General features: G+C 48.0%; 1 protein-coding gene across 1 annotated transcript; it reads left to right on the plus strand.

Moving 5' to 3' along the window:
* Window positions 1-11,990: 11,990 nt before the first annotated feature.
* LOC102064261 (solute carrier family 2, facilitated glucose transporter member 3) lies at window positions 11,991-22,920 on the plus strand. Its single transcript, XM_005493138.4, has 10 exons — window positions 11,991-12,262; window positions 15,151-15,246; window positions 16,468-16,628; window positions 16,901-17,141; window positions 17,295-17,457; window positions 18,098-18,285; window positions 18,659-18,763; window positions 19,185-19,286; window positions 19,508-19,711; window positions 20,209-22,920. The coding sequence occupies exons 1-10, from the start codon at window positions 12,248-12,250 to the stop codon at window positions 20,383-20,385; spliced, it is 1,452 nt and encodes a 483-aa protein (XP_005493195.1). The 5' UTR covers window positions 11,991-12,247; the 3' UTR covers window positions 20,386-22,920.
* Window positions 22,921-23,508: the final 588 nt, after the last annotated feature.

Below are 23,508 nucleotides of genomic sequence, written 5' to 3' on the forward strand. Positions count from 1 at the left end.
TGGCTGGAGCTAAGAATTTGGTGTAAACAGGTTGCACTCCACCACTGCTTGTTCTTGGGACAGGTACTGCAGTGCTTGTTAGTTAAGGCAGACTTCAATACAGTGGCTTATGGATCTGAAGAGGGATAGAGGCAGCTTTTAGGCAACTACACCTAAAACAACACGTTCCCAAAAAAAGCTACACTCAGTGACTTTCATGTGCTGGAGGCAATTTTTTGTCACTGCTTTATTTCTGAAAATACTGTTTAAATCCCTGCTAGAGATCAGACATGACATGAAACACAGTGGTGATTAGTGTGTTTTCATTTAAAAAAGCCTCCATAGGAAGCCTGTCTCACCACTGGAGGCAGCTGGAATGTTGGAGACCCTCAGAAGTTAGTGATTGCAAATTCTGTGTCAGACAGTGGGACACATCCCCATACAAAGGATAATTAAGGATCCATTGGGTATGAGGCAGCCTGATTCCTGCCCTACCTGGCACAGGTACAGAAAGCAGTGATCTTGGCTCCTGGTCTTTTTTCACCATGAGCATGTTCAAATTCATTAGGCAGAGCACATGTATATTCTAAGGACTACAGCAGGTGGTTTCGAGATGTAATCAGGCATTCAGAGCAGCATGGGTTTGTCCTTCCACAGCAACTTGTGGATCCACGAACACCATGTCTAGTGTCTAGGAATGTAAAAAATGGTTCCCTTAATGGAGAAGCTGAACACTGGTCTCTTGTTCTGTGGTATTGCACCAACCATAGAGCTACCCTGTCAGTGGAGAAAAAGCAACTACTAAAGAATCTGCTCTTTTTTTAGAAGTACAGAGAGGGGTGAGTGCAGGTTCAGGAAAGCAGAGACTGCAGTCTGCCCCTCTGAAGGAAGGCACCTCTCAGCAGTTCTGACTTCTGCAGTGTAACCTGGAGAGTGCTGGGATTTACTATTTTCTTCTGTGTCATTTTGTATTATGGTTCCCCAGGGTATTGTTTTTTTCTTCTTCTGGGCTCTTGGTTTCCATTTAAGGGACTGAGAAAGTCCCAATGCTGCAGTGCTCAGCATTGTGGCATCTCAGACTGGGATCTGCTTTTTGTTTCTCTTTGTCTCAGTTCTACATCTGATAAAGGCTCTTTACTCCTTTCAGTGGGGTGCTGTGAAAAATCAAGACTGTCAGATGCCCAGATCTCTCAGTGCTCCAGGAGTGGTGTAATGAGTATATGCATTGTGGATGGGAGAGGGTGTACAATTAGTGACATATTTTGAAGCACTTAACATATTGTTCTGTGATCCCCTGAAGACTGAGAATCTGGCAAGATGCTGCCCTACCCCATATCAGGTTCCAAATGGCTGTACCAGAAGTAGAAGTAACACAGCAGTCCTTCAGCTGGGGAACTTTAGCTCAAAGGCATAATCTCTGGTATCACACTTAAATTTCAATGCTTAGTCTCTCTCAGCCAGGTCCCCTTTGTTTTAGGAATTTTGGTATTTATTTTGGTTTTATTTCTATCCCCTAAATTCTCCTGCTGTGTTTCTGAGTGGAGGGTATGTGGATGTCTTCACAGGAGATGCCTGCTCCTTGCTCTTACTTCTGAAAAATCTAATTCTGTTTTGTCTGTCTCCTCACAGTCCCATTGCCAGGGAGGCTGGGTTTTCCCGGGCGGATGTCTGTCAGACTGACTGCTGTGAGGTGTTCCCTTCTTTAGAAATTCAGCTGCTTGGGGATCTCAGATATGCACATATGAATGTGTGAATAGTGGGTCAGAATAAGGATTACTGGGAGGGACTCCTAGTATAATGTGGGAAGGCTTTGAGGAGCCTCATTGCACCCCAGAGGAATACAGGAGCAGCATTGGGGACCAAGGGGCCTCTGCAGAGCAGCTGAGTACAAGGAAAATGACACTTAACATCCTCTGGCTGCATAAAGTACAGTCACTCACCATATAAATCCTCTTCAGTCCTCGTGTGTTTGAGGTTTCCACATGTGGTACGGGCTGTGTCTGCCAAAAAGTCTGCTTTACATGGCCTTCCTCCTTCCCTGCAGCCTGGCACTGGCCCAGCTGATAGCAGGGCTGCTGCACTCCCCTAAGTGCTGAGGACGTGAGAGCCTGCATGAGGATGCAGCCCAGCTCCCTCGGGGCACCTGCTGCCTCCCAAAAGGCTGATGGCACTAATCAAGGACAGAGAAGGGCAGCTCCCCACCCCCACTTGTGCTTTTAACCCTGTGGGGACCATGATGTCTTTTCACCTTGTGATGCAAGTGAGGGATCACAGCAGCAGAGGCTGGAGGAGGAACAGGGATGCACACACAATGAAAAGTGATGGGGGAAATGATGAGAGGGAGTGTGGCTGGGGAAAGGAGGAGCCACTGATGTGAAGGGTAAAAAGGAAATGCATCTTGAGGGAGAGCATATAGAAAGATGTACCCTGCTTGGAAACAGACACAGCAGTAGGGAAAAGGACAGAAAGAGCAGATGGAGAATCCACCAAGAGATGGAAGCAGACTTGAGGAAAGAGAAAGAAGGGGAAGACAGTCAGCCTGAAGAGGATGAAGGCACAAATACAGGAGGTGCCAAGAGCTAGCTAGAGGAACTGTTATGTGACATACTGAAACCAAGGCACTTGGAAAGTGGCTGCAAACACCTGGGCCTGCCTGGGGCAAAGTTTTGTAGAAGGGAAACTACTGATGTTTAAAATTGGTGGGGAGAAGACCACTGGCTGAAGATAGAAAGTTCAAAGGCTGTGTGGGTTCCTCAGTCTTTCCATGTGGGTGGTTTCCCCCATATGTTCCCTGATTACCATTCTATAGCTCTGTCAGTTGCCAGGGATTTTGGACTGGCCGCTGTGTACTCCCTGCCTTGTGGCTCCTTGCTATCCGAGATCTGCCATCTCATTTCTTTAGTTCAGTTTAGTTCGATAGTTCAATTTAGTTCAATGGCCAGTTCTACTTATCTGTGTCATCAACGGAGGAATCTACACTCTTCCTCATGCATCTAGTCTCTGCTTTCCCAGGTGCATTTCCCCATACTCACATTGTTTGTAGAGCGATAATGCACTTGGCAGGAGAGCTAATTCAGCAGTATAATGTCTTTCAAACAAAGTGCACCCTGTTCCCACCTGGTCAATTAAACCGGAACAAATCTGTGCAGAAGCACTGATCTGAGGCCAAGCACTTTGCCTCCTGGAAAGATGTGTGTTGACTTCCCCTGTGAACACCACCTCAGCCCTACCTGGGGCTGTGGGATGGGCAGCTCATCCCTGTTGTCCTGTTCAGGCAGACTGCAGTGGGGGCAGAAGCACCTGTGATGGTGTTGTCCCTGCAGTACATCCCTGTGCAGCCTGCCTGAATGAAGCCCCTACTGGAACAAGTGGTATCCATGCTTTCTCGGGGATGCTGTTGCTCTCACGACACTCAGCACTCTCATGGAGTGGTGCTGAGCCTGTTTCCTGCAAGCTGTCTTGTCTCTGGGGAACTTGAATCCAAAGCTTCCCAGTACTGGAGATGTTTGTCAAAGCTTATTCTTGGTCCCTGACCTCTGAGCAGGTGGCCTGTACCTCGCTGAGAAACAGGGCCACTGCAAGAGCTGTTTCAGAGCAAACAAAACTGTGATGGGAAGAGGACTCACTGCAGTTACTTGGATTGGAAGGAGGAGGCCATGCAGCCAGGTCTGTGACCTCTTCAAGTTTCCAGAGCTTTCTCTGGAGAGGTCTGGGCCAGAGCAGCCACAGCTCCTGTGTGAGTCCCCCAGGAACCTCTGCAGGGAGTTGCCACTGGAGAGTAAAAAGGAGCTCTCTTTCCACTTCACTGTAAAGCTGTGCAGAGCAGCACTTGTGACCTACCCTTTGCAAATGGTCATGTAAAAGATTAAAAGTATTGACCTTCACATCTGGTTGGAAAGGTACAGATTTCTTTTCAGGATTTGTTCAATAGCATTAACTTTCTTAATGCTTTCAGCAAAATCTTATCTTTACTGTTCAAGCTCTCCCTTTTTCCGGGTTTGAGACCTTATCGCTGTAAGGAGTGATATTTTCCTGCAAAACAAAATATGAAGAAAAAAAAAACCCTTCTTCATTACCTACAGAAGTTCCCCTGTAGGATTTTGCCTTTATTTTTATAAATGTGGAAGCTGGAGTTTGGGTAAACTTTGCCCAGTAGAAATAAACAATAAAAATAAAGGCTTTCAGAGAGAGAACAGGTGACGACCAGTTCACAGGGACACATATATAAAAACAAATATATGTATATATATGAATGCAAGCAGAGATATGAAAACAGAAACAAAAATACAGTTATATATAATGTATACACTCATGATGATGTGTTTATCTACATACCTTTGTATGTACAAAGTAGCATGTATGCAAATATCTTCAGGTATTTAAATGTAAGCTCAGAAATAAAAGCATTATATATGGACATAAAGCAATATGTACAAAATTTAATATGGTGATATTATTGATATTATGAATTCATGCACTGGTAATCTCAGGCATGCTAATGTTTGTACACATTTGCAATGTCCCACATTATGTGTCTGTTTATGTATCAGAACATAAAGTTACTCAGATATGAACATTTTGTATAGAAATGCAACTGTAATGCAGGAGGCCCCAAGAATCCTCCACCTGCCCACAAAAACACACCTGGGCAGTTGTGCACAGCATCCTTGCCCAGCTAGGCTGGCTGAATGCAACCCCTCTGGTTTTCAAAGGGGTGAGGAAGGCCACGGGCAAGCAGGTACACGCGAGAGTGTGGGAGTGCAGGTGAGCCATGAAAGGGTGAAGGAATGATCCTGGGGGAGGACAAAGGGCCTATGGAGCACCCAGAGGGAGCAGTACCAGAGCCAGATGGGTTTACATGAGCAGGGCAGCATCACTGGAGGGTGAGAAAGGAGGCTGGGGAAGAGACAAGGGAGCATGGATCAGGAAATGTGGTATTGCCCTAAAAAGGAAGAAGTATGAGGGGCAGTTTAGGGGAGATACCCACCCTGGTCTGCTGGCACCCATTACTGAGGGGGAGTGGGACAGAACTGCTGGGATGGGATGGGATGAGATGGGATGGGATGGGATGGGATGATGAGGCTGCATGCTAGAATCCCTTCTGCCCCCTTTCTGGTGGTTGACCCTGATGGCAATAGAGAGCAGGACTGGCTGCACAAGGCAGCTCTTCCTGGAGACCCGTTTAATCTCGTTTTTCCTCATCTGCTCTGCCTGGATCTCAGCACAGGAGCAGTGTGCGGGGTTTTGGGACACTCTTCCCGTCACCCTCTTTTTTGACCTGCATGGGCTGCTCCTGGTGACTGAGCAGCAAGCAAGGGGTGCTGTGCTTGGGGGAGAGGGGAGCAGTGCCCCGGGGCAGCTCAGAGCATCTCCTGCTGGGACAGGAATGATAAACCCGGGTGCGCTGATCTGGTTTAGCCTTTGTTAGCCCGCAGAGGGATAAGGGTGAGGCTCGGGTCCCGCTGGGTGTTTACAGCTAACTTTAGATTACAATAGTGAGGGCAGTAGCGAAGGGTTGGCCAGGGGCTTTGTTCTTTGCCTGGGAATCCTGCTGCTGTAATTACTTGTGATCCCAGCCATTTTCACAGTCTCTGCTCCCCTCAGCCCCAGGCTACCATCCTTCACTGTGTTGCTGGAAAATGCAGAGTGATTCGGGTCAGCTACCTGGGAGCAGAGCAGGGCTTGCTGAGAAATGCCTCCGTTTGTGGCTGTGCCGTGCCCGGTGTGTGTCTGTGTGCTATGTCTGAGCTGCCCTGTCAAGATCCGCGTGTTAATGTGTGTATTTGCTGGGGCGTGTGTGGGTCTAGTGGGTGGTTTCAGCTCTGCCCACTCCGTGTGTGTGTGTGTATGTGCTGCTCTTACGAATGTTGGGGTGTGAGAAATGCGCCAAAAGGGGACGTGAGATAAGGCCGCTCGCTCGCCCTGACGAAACGCCTCCTCTCCGTGCCACGGGTGCAGGCCCAGACTGGCTCTGCGTGCCAGCAGGCAGCATTCCCCAGCACCCATTCCACTGCTGCTGGACTCACCAGGCCAGGCAAAAGCTGTGAGGAAGCCTGTGCCTTCTGATCGGTATCTGTGTGACTGAAACCCTGCAGCTGGTTAGGCAGCTAGAGCACATTGTCGAGCTGCACTCGTCAAACATCCCATCGTCCTTCCCTCAGGCTGGCACAGTGCCCCGCACGTACCAAAGAGAGTTTCTTCTTATGTCTTCAGAGAAGAATGTTTCCCACCCTCAACACATAACATTTGACCATCTGAATATAGTCACTTCTTGACCAATATGAAGTAAAGATTAGTTTTGTGAAGACTTAGCAAAAACAACCCAGTCTTTATGCATATATTGCTCAGCCTTTGGGAGAAGGGAGGAAGCAAGGGTGGCTAAGATAACTGGCAACCCTGATTTCCTCTATCCCAGACCTCTCCTGAGCTGGGTTTATCTTTCTCCGGTTTGCTAGGAAACTTTGCCAGGAAATTCCCCTTGTAATTTCACATCTTGGTACAATTTGTTTCCCTCTCTGCTTATGCTGATGGGCTTTAATTGAACTTGATTAGCCAGGCTGGTTTCTTACATTGCCCTTCAAATTTAGTTTCTTGCTCAGGGTGGGCAAAAACACAGTGTGATGCAGTGACTGATACAAAAAAAAACCCACACCACGAATGTTTTGGCCAAAGCTTCTTGCTCTTGCATACCTGCAGCCTCCTGATAGCTCAGCCCTGAGCTCCCATCACAGCTCTGCTGCTGTCTCCACCACCCCAGAAGCTGCAGCATCCCAGTTCACGACTGGGACATGGGCTTTGGGGCAGTTTCAGTTGTAATTCACCTCTACATTCCAGATGAAAGGACGCAAAAAGGGAGAGAGATCATCAGAAGGGCATTTGCTTGTGGTAAAAAAAAATGTATACTTATAACATTCTCTGTGAGTCACATGCACATACTTAATTATTGCTATTCTGAGGTACGAACCAGCGTTAGAATAAAATCAGATCAATAAATAGCACAAGGAAAGGCAAATGTACAGGTATCTAGCTCCTCTCTTTGCTAGAAAGCCTGGTTTTGCAAGGCAAAATCAACCAGGAAAAAAAGCAGGCTTGTGGCCTAGACGCAGACCAGGAGTCTTTTTCCAGTCAGAACAAAGGAAGAGGACAAGGCCTGAAGCGTTATAGGAAATGGGACTAGGAAACCTTAGAGGACTTCCAGGGGCTTGTCACGTCTTTCACATACACCAGGACAGAATTTTCAGGGGGATGCTGGTTTCCTCTCCAGCATGTAGGTTTCTTTCTGCAGAACTATTCATTCTTTTAATAAAGTTAGTTCCTCTTTGTGAATCATTGTTAAAGCAATAAAAATTGGTTTCCGCTGATTTTTTTTTTTTTTTTTTTTACAACAGATACTTCCCCTTTTGAAAGCAATGGGGAAAGTATTAAAACTTTTAACTTTGGTTTACTTCACACTAACCAGCCAGCTTAATGACCAAAGTTTTAAGACAGTAGCTTCAGCCTATACTGCACCGTGGTTGAGGGCAGAATTTAAAGGTGCCTTGGGTTTACTGCTGTGATCACTCCAGTGCTATGTCTGTGCTTTTTTAGCTGGGCAATTTTGTAGCTTCCTCCTCTACCTCTCTGTTCATCTTTTCTGACTATTCCCAAGTTATCCTTCTTACTCTGATATTTTTTCTCTTCTATTCTTCTGCCTTGCCCTTATAATCTGCTTTAGTATTTTCTTTCTTCACCTCATTATGTCCTTTTGTTTTTGGCTTCTGTCTTTCCATTGGTTCTTTTCTCACTCGTTTAACCTCCTGTTGTTTACAGGCCAACCTACATCCCACCCATCATCTTGTTTCTCTTTTATCTTTCCTCCCCTTCTTCCCCCCCCCCTCCTAACCTCCTCTCAACAATAAAAGTTACTCATGGCTTGAGGGGGAAGCATCTGGCCCATGCTGGCTCTCATTCTCTCTCCTTTGTTCTGAATGCTCTTTTGTTATAAACACAACAAACAGTAAAGCACAAAATCAGCTCTCAAGGCAAACACTGCATAATAATCCTCCTTGTCCCTGCTCCTCTTATCTCTGAAGAATTTGTTCTCCAGGCAAAATAAGAAGAAACACGAGATAGGATTTGCCAAATTTGGAGGCGAGAGAGACTGGAAAGAGCTTCATCATATGGGGCAGCACCACTGAACTGCAACTTGGGCAGATTCATTAAAGTAGGTGAACTATAGCTCGCCAGGAGTTTAGACAGCAATGTGGTTGATCAATCCCTGTTGATCAGTCTGTGCTCACATTAGGTTGTAGAGGCATGGACAGGACCAAAAATGTTAGTTGTAAAATTTTTTTAGCACCTAATTTTTGGCACCTTCTCCTCATTTGTGCCTTGAGCCAAGGCCTTGTGTATATGGAATGTGTTTGCCAGAGAACTGTACCTGCTGGATTTCCACTGACATTCTCAAAAAGCCACAGCAGAGTGCTTCTGTGAGGTGACATGCCAGCTCTAGTCCCTGAGGTAAATTAAAATAAGAACAGGCTTGCTCATCGTTGGAGCTCTTGCTTAATGTTAGATAGGGGCTCTCTGATTAAACCAGCCTTTCTCAGAAAATGTAAGCTCCCTGGAAGTGAAATGCTAGTTGGCATGCACTAGTTTAGACATGCAAGTGATCTCAAAGCTAAAAAGAAAAAAGCTTGTTAAGCAAAAGACAGGCCTTTCCCAATCCCCACGGCTCTGTGGTTAGGATACCGGTGTTTAATGTGGGGCAGCCAGCATCAGGTTCTGCTTGGGACTGGTTCTGCCTGGCCCTTCCCCTAGCAACCCTAGGTCTGGCTGCCCACATGCCATGGGCCTCCATCCCAGCACAGTTACTGCACTTTGCACAATACGCGAGTATTGCATTCCCCAAAAGATGGATGGTTTTGGTGCGGTATCAGATAGCTCTGCTAAGGAGGTGTTAAGGTACTTCCCCCAGCAGCCGATCTTCAGAAGAATTAGCAGTAATGTGGGAGGTAGGCTTGTGTCCTGGGACAGAAACAAAACTGGTATTTAGGAGGAACAGGCTGTGATGCAAACTTCAAACCTAAATATTTGAGCATCGGCACACAGGGGCAAAGCTCTGAAATGGGTATTTTCCCGCACATTCCTTAGGGAAATTGGGGTTTCAGTGATGCATTTTGAGCTTGAGAAAGAAACTGTCTTTCTTATTGCTGTTAACTTTTCCAGCTCTATTAAATAAAGACCTGCTACCCATTATGTTCTGCATTATGTGTTAGAGATTTAATTTTCAGCTACACTTTTATTACTTCTAAATTGGACCAGTAGCTATGTATGTATTTAATCTAATCTTGAAGTTCGGGTTGCTCAGCATTTGCAACAGACTTATGTGTGTTAAGAATAAACAACGAATGAGGACATTTCAGAAGAATGCAGTCCAAAGATTGTCTCTCTGAAATGAGAATAGCAGTCCAAAGATTGTCTCTCTGAAATGTGAATATGCTTAAAGCCTCCACAAATATGCCAACTTCTCACACTAACAAGTAAATTAATATTTCCAGAGCTAATGCCAGTTTGGGACAGATGGGTGATCAGATTCAACGTGGAGCTTCCTGTGCTTGCAAACAAATGGAAAATAAGCTAGGAAAAAAGAAAATGTACTCAAACTGGACAGAGGTGAGGTTGACATAGCTCCTTGCTCCCAGGAGCAAGGATGACCCTGTATTTCCTGGAGGCACGTGCATAAACTCACACGGTGCAGTTACACAAACAGCACCAGCGACCTCAGAGGAAGAGCAGGAGGGAGCTCCAGCAGTGGGGAAAATACATATAAATATGATAAGGTGGATCCTTCCAAGGAGCTGGGCTCAGGCAGTCTGACCACAGACACCAGTCTCTCTGGTGCTGGCACAAGGCTGCAGCCCCGCTCCTGTTGCTGGTACACACACACAGAGGTGTGTGCACGGATGGCCAGGACACTCCTGGTACCCCCAGGAGCCAAACTGGCATGGACTCACCCTCAGAGACAAGAAGACACCAGTGGTACTCACCCCTACAGAGAGCACCTCACCCCTAAGAACAGGATTTAATAACGAGGTAGGGCAAACCGTGCTAACCAAGTGCAGGTCAGCCAAGAATTTTCATGCAAGTGTACCTTCTTCCCCCGTATCTCTCCCTTTCCCCTCTTTGTTTCCTCCCCTAAACATCCCATAGTTTATCTCCTACAATCCCAAAATGCTCTTCCCCTACATCCTATAAGGTGTCCGTGCCCCTGTACACAGCATCTCCTCTTTCGCAGTTTGAAAGGTGCTCCAGCTTTGGCTTTGTGATGAATTTCACACCTGGGCTGATGGCTCTCCTGGGCTGCTGGCCCAGGCAGGGTGTCCTTAATCCGGGTCCTCACCTGGCATTGTGTCCCTGTTTTCCTCCTGGTGTATGAAAATGGAACCTTTGAAGTGCTAATGGCTGCTGTGAGGGGCCGGGGAGTAGCTGGGACGGAGTGTTAGCTGGGGCCCTCCTTCTGCCATTGTCCCTCGGTGCTCCCCCGTGGGTGTGAACAGGCGCTCTTGTCACACAGCTGCGGAAGGAGGACTGTGCAGGCATCCCGTGCCCTTACACACTTCTTCTGCTAGCAAATAATATTTTAACAACAACACACAGAATAGCCATGAGATATTTACCAAATAAATATAACACATAAACATCCCATGAGGGTGTTTTATCCATCACCCTCATAAATGCCATGAAATAAACGGGTATTTGTGAGGGTGAGTGAAGGAAAGCCTTGACCTGTAAATTTAGTTACGTGTGGCCGGGTGGTGACAACAAATAAACAGCAGAATCGAATTTAAAATGTGATTGTTCCAGTTCCCCAGAATTTGATGACAAAAGTGGTGTCTGGTCTCAAGGTATTTTTCCTAACAATAAAAACCAGGGTAAGTAAGTCAGCTTTTTTCCCATTGTCCTTGCCGCCAGCCCTCAGCTGCTGCTTTTTCTGAAGTCAAAGTCCTTGACAGATTCTTAATTTAGTGAAGACTTTTACTGTTTGGCAGCACTTTTGCTTGATTCAAAGCACAGCTCTTCATTATTCTTCTGGAAGAGTTTGGCAATTGTTTGACCTGAAGGATGGACAGTAAATGTGGAGCACAGTAGCGTTTGATTGAATTATAGACTCATTGAATGGTTTGAGTTGGAGAGGACCTTTAAAATGGTAGCGACACTTTCTACTTTTTTCTCAAAGCCACATCCAACCTGGCCTTATGGACTTCCAGGGATGGGGCATCCCCAGTTTCTCTGGGAAATCTCTGACAATACTCTACCACCTTCACTGTAAAGAGTTTCTTCCTGTTTTCTAATCTAAACCTGCCCTCTGTCATTTTGAAGCCATTCCCCCATATCCTGTCACTACATGCCCTTGTAAGGAAGGGGTAAGTCTGGGACCAGATCCAGCTTCAACTTTGCCTTGCAGATTCCAGCAAGCATGAAAAGTATATCTTTGGCAACCAGCCAAACAAAAAAATCCCCGAAACGCAGCTACCCAGAAGCGTACTTCATCCACAGCTTTGCGAGGTGGTGGCAGCACCCGCAGAGCACAGCAGACACAGCACCCGCAGACTTAATGCTACTGCCGGTGCTGTTTGCGTGCCTGCCTCTGCACCGTCACTGCCCACCTTGCTGCTTTATCTTACAGACCGAATAATAAAGACATTTATTTTTATATACAACAAATAATAAATAAAGACGTCGCTTTACGTCACGCAGCCGCCATCGGTGCAAGCCGCCCAAAAAACCCGATTTGTGCCATTCGCGAAAGCTTCGCGCGCGGCATCCGAGGTGTGGCGGCTCCTGGCGCGGTCCCTGCGGGGCGCGGGTAGCGCGGGGCCATCGCCCCACGGCCGCCGGGCCCGCTCCATCACCGCCCCACGGCCGCCGGGCCCGCTCCATCACCGCCCCACGGCCGCCGGGCCCGCTCCATCACCGCCCCACGGCCGCCGGGCCCGCTCCATCACCGCCCGGCCGCCCCGCACGCAGGTTCCCGTCACCGAGGGGCGTGAGCTCAGGGGCTGCTCCCTCCGTGATTGCTGTGTTTTGGCGTGGGGCAGCCGCCCCGCCCCTCCGTGTCCCCTCCCACGGCCGGGCCCATAAAGCGGCGGCGGGCGCGGGCGGCGGCGTGCGCGGGGCAGTTCGGGCAGGCTCGGGTGTGGGCGGGCGCAGCCGCCGCCTCTCGCGGGTTCCGTTAGGAGCGGCGGGCGGCCGTTCGCTGGCAGTCGGGCACCGGGAGCCGCCGACGATGGACACCAAGAAGGTAGGCGGGCCATCGCGCATCCCTCTCGCCCTCTTTCTCCCCGCTGCTGCTGCTGCCGCCGCCGCTCGGCTCCCCGGGCTGCTGGGCGGAGGGATGCGGTCGCGGCCGGCGTTCGCTTGCCGCTCGGCGTGGGCAGGGATGCGGCGGTGGGCTCGGCGGGGCCGCTGCTCGGCCCTTCGGCGGCTCTGTCCCCGGGGGGGATGGGGGATGGAGGATGGGGACCGCACGGTTCGGGAGAGGTCGCGCGATCGATTTTTGGTTCCGTGCGCGTGGCCTGATGATGCACACGATGCTGTCCGCGTTGTAGGATATTGGTCACGAGGTTTGCTTCGCTGGCGGCGCCGCACTCGGTTGGTCCCTGGGTTTAGGATGCTAAGCGGGAGATTGATGCTAAAGATTTTTTTTTTTTTGAGTGGTGGCAGTATGACTTATAAAGGCATTTTAAAATTTCAAGAAGGTGGCAGAGAGTGTCCTTCCCCTTCTTCTCATATGGAGAGCAGGGCATATTTGTCGGCATCTCCTGGTCTGCAGCGGCGGAGTGAGCTCATGACTGCGTGTATTTGAACGTACTAAAGGAGACAGCACATAACCCGCCTGAACCTGGGGCTGGATGCCGGGGAATTACACGGGAACAACCAGAATTGGAGAGGGCCGGCGCTCTCATCGCCATATTGATGGGAGATGAGGGTAGTGTGAGAGGATGGGGCAGAGAGAGCGTCTGGTCAAGGTCGTTCAGAGCAGCGGGGAGAGGCCACTCCTGCCGGGCTCAACAAGTTGTGCAGCTCTGGGGTTGGAGGCAGCGAGGGAGGGGAGCTGGTGAGGAGCATCTCCTGCAAACGAATGCTGCCGACGCCTGTGGTCGGAGGGAGGGGTGGTGGCTTGAATTCCGTGCTGGTGCACAGACCTCAGCCTTGAGCCTTCGGATAGAGTGGATGTAGCTGTACTATTTCTGAGCTCCCTGTTTGCCTTTTGGGAAGCGAGGCACTTACAGCACGAACAAATGATCCATACATTAGATCACGGTCTCGCTCGCTGGAGGGGATGGGTCATGCCGTGTGATGTCTAGGTGGTGGGAGGTTGGGCAGAAGATGAATAGCAGGCAGCAGCCAGGAGGAGGAAGCATGAAAGAGGGTAGAACAACTAACCCTGCAGCTCATTTATATGTCATGTAAGTGAGGGGTGCCCACAAAGCAGGGACCCTATGGTCCCTGCAGCACCCAGAAGGAGACGGCCAGCTGTGGTCACTGCTAGCCATGACAAAGCAGAGTCCTGGAGGGAAGGTGCTCCTGTGTGAGCCATGTGAAGAGCTGGGGTTTGTCTGCAGCTTTGCCATACCTGCTGGATAGAGATGACCTGGCCTGGAGTCCCAAAACTGTTTAGATATTATAATGCGTTTTTTGCAGGCATCGAGTTGCTTTGGAAGAGCTGTGTCCTTGTGGTTCTGTGCCAAATTTCCTTGAGATAAAAATGAGGGGAGCGGTCACAGGGTGCCAGGGAGAATGCCTGGCCTGCCTAGGGTGTGTTCAGGTTTGAATTCACCTCCGTGCTCATCTGCCCCGTGTCCGTTTTGTCACCACCACTGACCTGGACAGGAGGACATTTACATGATGTAGGTCGGTGGAGGAAGTTGTGCCTGAGAGTCCTTTCCCCAAATGTTGTTTATTGAGGCAGAACTGGTTGTGTCTGAGGGTTGTGCAGGCCAGAAGCACATACATGCTTGGCTTGAAAGATTGGTGGAGGTGGCACAAGCACTGTATAACAGAAGGTTATTGTCCAAAACTTTGGGCAGTTTTGAGAGCTGCTACTCCTGGAGCTGAGCTAGAAAGTGAGAGACTGGAGGAGCTGTGACAGTGGGCCCCACCTAGTAGTTTACTCTGCCAGGCTTTAGTACAATGATTGGAAAGTCTTGGAAAAGGAACTGTTAATATTTTTGGAAAAGCTTCCAAACCTCCTGAGATGGGAAGGAACACAATCTTTCTGAATTGTGCCAACTCAGGCAGTGGCTGCCTAAGTGCCAACTCCTGAGTCACCTGCTCCCCCACACCTCCCTCACTCGGAGCTGGCTTAAATGCCACAAGCTTTAAAAATGAATAAAATGTCAGATGCTTTTTGCTGACACTTCAATTTCTCTGTGGGACTTCTGAGGTTGGTCCCTAAACTTTCCCTATGGGTCTAAGGGCTCAGCAGTTTTTATTTTAATTTACTAGAGATTCAGGTACACTGAAACTTCAGGGAGTGTGCTTCATGTAAGATACCAACTATTGCCACAGCTTAAAGAAAAATAGACGGGGAGCTCGGTAGCAACTGCTGCCACCTCTTGATGCAGCCGCTGTGCCAGTGCCCTGGGGCAGGGATGGGAAGCCCTAGCCTGGGAAAAACAAGCCTGTTGCCGAAGAGAGTGCGTGTTGTAACTGTTGTGAGTGACTGCCAGTGTAGCTCATGGCCAGATCTGAGACTCAATTTATGGGAACTTGTCAGCTGGCTCAGGGAAGAGTTAGACCTTTCTTTCATGACATGCCAGAGATCAGCAAAAGCTGCTGTAAAGCAGATCAACCCAAAATAACAGCCACTAATGCAGGCAGTGTATTTGTTACTGATGAGCTGAGAATAGTTGCTGAAGGTCAGGAGATAACAAAGGGGAGGCCCTGACAAACCCTCCTACTTGTAGCCGCAGAACTTTTCATGCTGTACAGTTGCATCTCCCTTTCTAGGGAGGGGATCCGAGGGATGCAACTGGTACTCACCCTCGCTGGATAAAAGCCCATTCCCTGCCCTCAGAGCACTTGCATGGGACACCTCTGAGCTGCAGCTGCTCTTTATGCTGAAGAGAAGCTCAAGTTGTGTAGACAGCCAAATTAACTAAATAATTGTTCCCTCTCTTGCCACAGAAACTCACAGCCCCTCTCATCTATGCGGTTTCCATTGCTGCCATCGGATCCCTCCAATTTGGATACAATACCGGTGTCATCAATGCCCCTGAGAAGGTGAGAGGAAGGGAGAGGTGGGATGGGTGAGTTGCTGATGGGACCACAATGGTGTAGAAAGGAGAGGGACTGTCTCCCAAGTAATTTGGTTTTGGTTTATGAAGTCAGTAAGGTATTAAAACCCCCGTTCAAATACAATATTGAACAGGAAGGACAAAGTTTTGGGGAGGGGGGAAAGCAAACAGAGAGGTTCATTCTCTTAATTAGAGGCACAGGAAGGGCAGTAGGGTTCCATCTGCAATACGTAGTGTGTGGAGGAATGTGAGCTGCCTCAGTTTTGAGTCAGAATAAACCAACCACGGCAGAAAGAATGTAGAGAGCAGTGTGCAGAAAACAGTTAAAGGTTGGTAGGAATTACAGCTGCCCTAATTTAGTTTATTTCAAGTTTATTTTACTTGTTTATTCATTCCTTGTGTTAAGTATAGATTAAGTGCTTGTAAAAGGGTTGTGACTTGGACACTTGACCAAATCATCCCATGACTGTAGCCTAAGAGGTGAAGAAAATGAGAGATGTGCTTTTCGTGTAACTTTAAGATGGTTCCTCTGTCAAGAACTGAGTCACGAATACCACATCCACCCTCTCTCCGGGAAGAGATGTTCACCACGGGATGGGGGATGGGGTCAGTCCTCCCTAGTTAATGTCCTGCTGCCATCTGCTGGGGGCACACACTCCATCCCCCGCCCCATGCCAGAATTTACCTCACCAGCTAGGAGGATGCCTGGGAAATCAGCAACGTGGCCCTGTCACATCCCCTCTGAGACAGCATTATGTAAGAAATAAACAATTTTTCAGGCTTACTTCAGTGAAGCCTTGTGTGTCTCCAGCTATTTCTATACCAGAAATCCCATCCCTGCTGTCGATGTTTTGGTATTGCCAGAAATGTTCCCATCCACTCACTGGTCATGTTTTCTTGTTCCCTTTCATTCCCAACTCCCAAGAATCACCAGTGACTCATGTGAAATATTCAGAAGATAAGCCTGTTCTCATTAATAAACACTGCTGTCCTGCAGCTGCCCTGCCTGCCCCTCCACTCAGTGAAGCACTGTCCCTCATCATACTGAGCTACTTCTGTGCCCTTGTCTTTCCCTTGTATAACTTGTTGCTGCCTTTCTGGGTCTCTCTTATGGCAGCAGGAAGCAGAAGGAAGGCAGTCTCCCCTCTCCCACGTGTAAAATGCCCCCCTCTGGATTGTAATTCTTGCTACCTGACTCCTCTTGCAGATCATCCGGGGCTTTTTCAACAGAACCCTGTCAGAAAGGAGCGGGTCGGCGGCCTCCCAAGAACTACTCACCTCCCTGTGGTCACTTTCTGTGGCCATCTTCTCAGTAGGAGGAATGATTGGCTCATTCTCAGTCAGTCTCTTTGTAAACAGATTTGGCAGGTAAGTTGGGAAGCGGGGGGTGCAAGCGTTTGGAGAACTTTTCCCTTTACAAGGGAGTGGTGGGAGGATGAGGGCCGAGGTGGGGAGAAGGCAAGATTGTGTGGGCTGCAGAAAGGATTGCAGGCCAAGGCAGGATCTGAATGAGAATTATTCCATTCTGTTCCCACCCCTGAGATGGGAGATCATGGGCAGGTTTACATTTACCCCTCTCCTGATGATTTTCCTGCTGTATTGCCAGTTTAAGTTCAATCTTGACATCTTTACCCTGGCAGGAGGAACTCCATGCTGCTTGTGAATGTCTTGGCCTTTGCTGGTGGCCTTCTCATGGCCTTCTCTAAGGCAGCAGGATCGGTGGAGATGTTCATCATTGGCCGCTTTGTCATCGGCACCTTCTGTGGCCTGTGCACCGGCTTTGTGCCCATGTACATCAGCGAAGTGTCGCCCACCAGTCTCCGAGGAGCCTTCGGCACCCTCAACCAGCTGGGCATTGTTGTGGGCATCCTGGTGGCTCAGGTAGGCCTGGCACAACCTGATCCTGCCCTCACATGGGGTGAGGAGGGCTTTACTTGCCCTCAGGGGCAGAGTGTGGATCCTGTCGTACTGGGGTGGGGGTGAGGAATTGAAGTGTTTGAAGTCACTCTTGCTTCTCTGCTGTCCTTGGTGTAGATCTTTGGACTAGAGGCGATCATGGGCACTGAAGGTCTTTGGCCAATGCTTTTGGGCTTCACAATCCTCCCAGCAATCATTCAGTGTATTGGTCTTCTGTTCTGCCCTGAAAGCCCCCGCTTCCTATTGATCAACAAGATGGAGGAGGAGAAAGCCCAAGCAGGTAAGAACTCATCTCAAAGGGGCAGGGCAGTGTTCTGGCTCCCAACCTGCACTGAGCTTGAGTGGGAGGCCAGGACTGATCCTGGTGCCTGTGGTGAATTAGGGTGTGGCTCCCGGAGGGCATCAGGCCTGGCCTACCTTCCCATCCTTTAGGTTGCACCAGTGCCAGGAAGCATGAGAAACCTGGCATCCCAACAGAGGCTGCAGGTGGGATCAAGATGTGAGGAGTGGCACCTAGCCTGGTGGGATGTAGCAGGACCAGCTGCTGCTGCCACTCTCCCAGCTCCTCCTGAAAGGCAGGAAGTAGGCTGGCATTTAACAGGAGCTTGGAGGGCTGGGATCAGCTCTGGCAAGAGTCTGAACAGAAATTCAGGATCAAACATAACCTTGGAGATCAATAAACATGAGCAGGACCTGGGCCTGGTTTCTGTGCTGTTCACAGCACCCTGACCTCTGGTTTGAAAAGAAGAGCAAGGCTGGCAGCAGAGGCTTGGCCTTTCCCATGCAGCAGGCCTCAACACCAGCTGGGGGTGTTGAGTCTTCCTCCCGTGCTCTCCCTGCAGCAGCAGGATGGGACACACACCTGCCCTGGCCGGTAGGTGTGTATCTCATGCCTGGTGTCTTTGGATTCTTCCCTCCAGTTCTCCAGAAGCTCCGTGGCGATCGAGATGTATCTCAAGACATCGAGGAGATGAAAGAAGAAAGTGCTAAAATGTCCCAGGAAAAGAAAGTAACTGTGCCTGAGCTCTTCCGTTCTCCAAACTACCGTCAAGCCATTATCATTGCCATCATGCTGCAGCTCTCCCAGCAGCTCTCAGGCATCAATGCTGTGAGTCATCTTGCTGTCCCATCTTCTGGGCCTCCCTTATCTCTGGCTAAACTTGCACTTGCTACTGGTGTGGAGAGAACTCCAAGTCCCAAAACATCTTTTTGCCTTGACTGGAGGTCACTGTTTTGTCATTTGGCAAAGATGCTGAGATGGAAAGTGGATATTGTGGCTTTCACTTTGCCCACGTGCACCCTGGTGAGGCACTGCAGCCTTGCACCAAGTGAATGAACCTTGACTGGAAGCATGCTGTTTTATAGTGTGGAGTGCTGCTTAGAAACTCCCTGATGGGAGTGCAAGCTGGTAGGCAGAGGATGAGGGACATGCTCTCAAACATGGAATCGTGACTCTGTCCAACTTTCTCTTCTCTTGCCAGGTATTCTACTATTCCACGGGGATTTTTGAACGAGCTGGTATCACACAGCCTGTCTATGCCACCATTGGAGCCGGTGTGGTGAACACAGTCTTCACTGTGGTGTCGGTGAGTGGGACAGGGCTGTGTCTGCCTGGGTGTGTCCCTGGCTGGTGGCACTACAGACAAGTAGCCGAGTGGTGGCAAAGCACTGGGCTGTGCACTGACCTGTGGGAGCAAAGACCAGTGTGCATCAAAGGTGTGGTGGGAGGAGAGATGGGCAGAAAGAGATGTTATCCTAGATGAAAGAGAATGTAGAAAAGGAGTGCACGTGGGGAAAAGAGTGATGAGAGGGAGCTGCAGCAGGAACCAGAGTGGAAGGACTTGTGCTGACAATGGAGCAGCCTGGTGACCTGCACTGAGATCATCATGGTCTCTGAGGTTTATGGGCAGATAAGGAGAAGATGCAGGAGATACTGAGCAAGGAGGTCTGTCCTGCTTTTGCTGCCAAAGTAATGGACATTTTTTTCCTCTGCCTTCTCCTTTCCAGCTGTTCCTGGTGGAGCGTGCTGGCCGCCGGACCCTCCATTTAGCTGGTTTGGGTGGCATGGCTGTGTGTGCTGCTATTATGACTGTGGCTTTGGCTCTGAAGGTGAGTGATGGGTGTTATTGTCCAGGCTGGCCCCAGCAGGAAACTATAAGAAAACACATCTGCTTTTCTCTGCAATACTGCCCTGTAGGCAGGTAGAGCCAAGTGTGCAATGGAAAGAGCAATTTTATAACTCTGGGAACTGCTATAGTGTTTGCAGTGCAGCTGAGCAAGTTGTGATGCTAGAGATGGCGTTGTGCTGATCATTCTTTGTTCCCTTGCAGGATGTCGTGGACTGGATCAGATACATCAGCATTGTTGCCACTTTTGGCTTTGTGGCTCTTTTTGAGATTGGCCCTGGCCCTATCCCGTGGTTCATTGTGGCAGAACTCTTCAGCCAGGGCCCACGACCTGCAGCTGTGGCAGTGGCTGGTTGTTCCAACTGGACCTCCAATTTCTTGGTGGGAATGCTCTTCCCCTATGCAGAGGTAAGTCCTGGTTTATGAAGCTGTGTGAAAGCACTGCACCATTGGAAGAGGCGTCCAGAAAAGCAGTAGAATCTGCGTCATTGAAGACTTTGTCACATGGCTCTAGGACCTTTAATAGCTTAGCCTCTCCTAGAAATTGTCCCTGCTTTGGGAAGAGGGCTGGTGAGTCTTCCAGAAGTCTCTGAGTCTGTTATGATTGTTACTGGAGGCTGTTGCTCACCTTATATTCTGCTGTTTTAACTGGTTGCAGCTTACAAATATTTGCAAGAGCCATCTTAGCACATCAATGCTTTTGCTTTAAAAGCATCAATTTTGGTCACCCTCAGGAAGATTAAAGACTTCTAGAAGCCCATAGGAATGCGATTTCAATTTTTAAAATGCTGTGGTGAGAAAAAAGTCAGTAAGGGCACTGTTGGAGAAAGGTGTTGGAATTTTAACCTCTCAACAGCAAATGACCTTACATGTAATATGAAAAAATGTGTGTGTTCTCCCTGCAGAAACTATGTGGCTCCTATGTCTTCCTCATCTTCCTTGTTTTCCTGGTCATCTTCTTTGTCTTCACCTTCTTCAAAGTGCCAGAGACCAAGGGCAGGACTTTTGAAGAGATCTCCAGAGTCTTTGAAGGACGAGGAACCGGCTCACCCCAGAAGATGGAGATGAACAAAGCTGCCTAAGAGCCACGATGATGCACCCATTCTTTAACTCTTTCATGCTTAAAGAGTCATTAAAGGAATGAGCAAAGAAAACCATGAGAACTGGGACGTTTTTCCCCTCCTCAGTTGCTGCTATATTCTTCTTTTCACCCACATGCTTGCCCATTCTGCCAGGCTTGACAGCATTAAGCAATTCTGATATGGGTGATCTGCCATACTGGAAAGCACCTGGCACTTGCAAAAATAATCTCATCTTTCCTGCCACAAACATCAGGAGAACAGAGAAGAGCTGGCAATATTTTTACTTTTCTCACATAAAATTGCCATTTGGGGTTAACATACTTATGCACACAGTGACCTTTATGTATTTGACCCTAATTACTATTTTTGTAGTGAGCTGAAGTGACCCGCTAAACAAGTCCCCAGCCCTTTGAGTCTACTGTGTGTGTGTGTGTGTATGGTGTTACACTGGAATTTAGCAAGCTTACCAAAAAGCCGTTGTGCTTTTTCTTATCCAGTGTGCACTCTTTTTAGCCTCAGGAAAAAGGGGACCAAGTCACATGCATATTTTTTCCTGCTCTTTTATTTTTTGTATAGACAGACTGAAAGCATACTTTTACTTCAGTTTATTTATTTGTATGTCACTTTGTAAATATTTATTTTTTTAATGGTGTACAAAAATGTACAGATAAAGAAATTGGAGAGGTTTAAGAGAAATAGCTATTCTAACAAAAGATGCTGTAGACTTGAGGTGCAATAAGACTGTAAAGGGGAAATGTACTAAAAGGAGATTGAGCATTTTAGGTGGTATGTACAGCAGAGCCAATTATGCACATCGCCTTGAAGTTATTTGTGCCCTCTGGAAAGAAATTCGAGGAATTCTGTACTCTTGGGAAGAGGTATGTTTCTGCACTAAAATCTCTGTTATTAGGGATTTTTGGTGGCTGTTTTAAATAATTGTTCTCAAGTGTTGATGAGAGTGTGATATTGCATCTTAAAATGGGTTTTGTTGGATTATGTTTTCAGACATGGTTTTAAGCATTCTATGGATGAGTGAGGGTGGTGATTGCAAACCAGAAAGTAATTTTTCCTGCCTTCTCTTAATTTTATTTCTTTTTGGCTTCTCTGTTATAGTCTAGTACATCATAAGTTCTGAAACTTGCAGATTATCATTTAAAGGAGCGCAAGGGTAAAGATTATTTTTCATAGCTGTATTTTCTTAGCAGTTGTTCCTATAAATATTACAGAGGGTCATGTAGCATGACCTTCCTGGACACAGGCATGGTCAGTTGTACATTTAAGTTCATGAGAGTAGAGATGCAGGACTAGACGCCAGAGCTACTGGAATTTGCTGGTTTAGCAGTGCGAAAGGTCTGTAGTGCTCAGTCCCCTGCTTGGTTGAAGGCCAGGTGTTTTTTGCCCCATATATCCTCTCTGGAAGGTCTGCATGATGTTGTGGTGCTCACCAGTGTGCTTTGTAGATGTGTACAGCTCTGTTATAGTGCCTCTGTTCTAAGAGATGTGGCAGGCAGTAATTGTTCATCAGTAAACATTGGTCTCCTTGCTTGTAATTCCATGGGCAATTGAGTTTTTGTTCCCCACCCTTGCTGCCAAGCTAGCTCAGGCAGGCAAAAAGTAGTGCCTAGGGTACACTTGCAGTCAAGGAGGGGCAGCTTTAATCCCTGCAGCGTTCTGTGACAGGCTCCAGGCCCGTGCCTGTCCAGACCTGCACAAAATATCTAAAGGTAGCACAGAGGTAGGTCCAGTTTACAGTCCTGCTCTTCTGAGATCAAGCTGCAGTTTTTGAGTGTGGTCAGACTTGGGTCGACCTGCAGGAATTCATCACTGGATATCCTAGAAAAGAGGTAGGCCCACAGGTTCTGAGGTGGTAAAAGGAAGAAAGGTTGGAATGACAGCAAGACTTTTGCAGCATGGATAGCCCAGGCTTTCTTGCCAACATAGTGCTTCAGAGCAGGTTAGAGAAATTCCCATTGATGTATATTCTGGGGGGTCTGTCTGACATTTTTAGTAACTAGTGATGACATTTCTACCTTCCCTAATGAGAAACAGTTGCAAAGATCAGTTAAATTTGCTGCTGTTAAATGCTTCCTGTGAATTAATTTGAAACGCCCTAGCTTTGCACAATGTAATCATATTACATCCAGTTTTCCCAAGCTTTTTATTGAGGCTTACATTCCAGATATTTATTCACAGAAGTATTACATAAGATGTCTCTCCCAATTTTGATATTTGGCTCAGTTACATAGATTTCTGTGCCCTTCCTTTGGCCCTCCAGCACATCCAGACATGATATTTCTGTATGGGTCTCTGTATGTTAGGAAATTCCCCTCACAGCTGTGCATAAGAGCATTCCATACTTTGCATCAGATGTGTGTTGGCTTGGACCGAAATGCGTAGGCCTATTTTTTTTAATTTCTTTTTCTGTAACGGCATTGTGAATATTTCTGATGGATTTTATATGCTTATTAATGTGGTTGTTTCCTGGTTTTGAAATAAAAAATATGAAATAAATACCTGATTTGGATTTTACCTTTATCCTGTAGGTCTTCTCTTATTCTTTTATCAAAGCCTGGGACTACATCCTGAGATATTATCAGCATCTACGCTGCAACCTTTCTGGGTCGCTAGGTACTCTGGAGTTACTGTTTTATCACTGGAAGTGATAATTTCTCTCAGCTTCTATGCAAATCACCTATAATTCCCTTACTACCATTTCTTAGCAATTTTTAAGCTAAAGATGTGCTTCTTTGCTTCTTGTTTGCCCAAATCCTTTTTGTTTATGTGCAAATACTTTTCCAATGTAACAGGAAGGGAGAGGAGAAGTGGCTGGAGGATATGAATCTTGCCCAGAGCTAAAGAAGGTGAGGCTTCTGCCCCTGCTCTGTTCGCACTGCACTCCTCACCTTCTCTGCCAGGAGGGAGAAGGACCCCTTTCCCCTGTAGCTGCTTTCCTCCCTCTGTTTGGGATGTGACCTTCATGTCCTCCTGTGAGACTGTGCCACTGTACACTCTGCAGTGAATAGTGGAAAGGAGCAGAGAGGGATGGAGAAAAAACCCACTGCCTCAGGAGCTGATCCTGTAGCTCAGGGACTGCAACATTCCTTGGACTACTCTCAGGTCTTT

Source organism: Zonotrichia albicollis, chromosome 2 (genome assembly GCF_047830755.1).
Source record: "Zonotrichia albicollis isolate bZonAlb1 chromosome 2, bZonAlb1.hap1, whole genome shotgun sequence".
Lineage (NCBI taxonomy): Eukaryota > Metazoa > Chordata > Aves > Passeriformes > Passerellidae > Zonotrichia > Zonotrichia albicollis.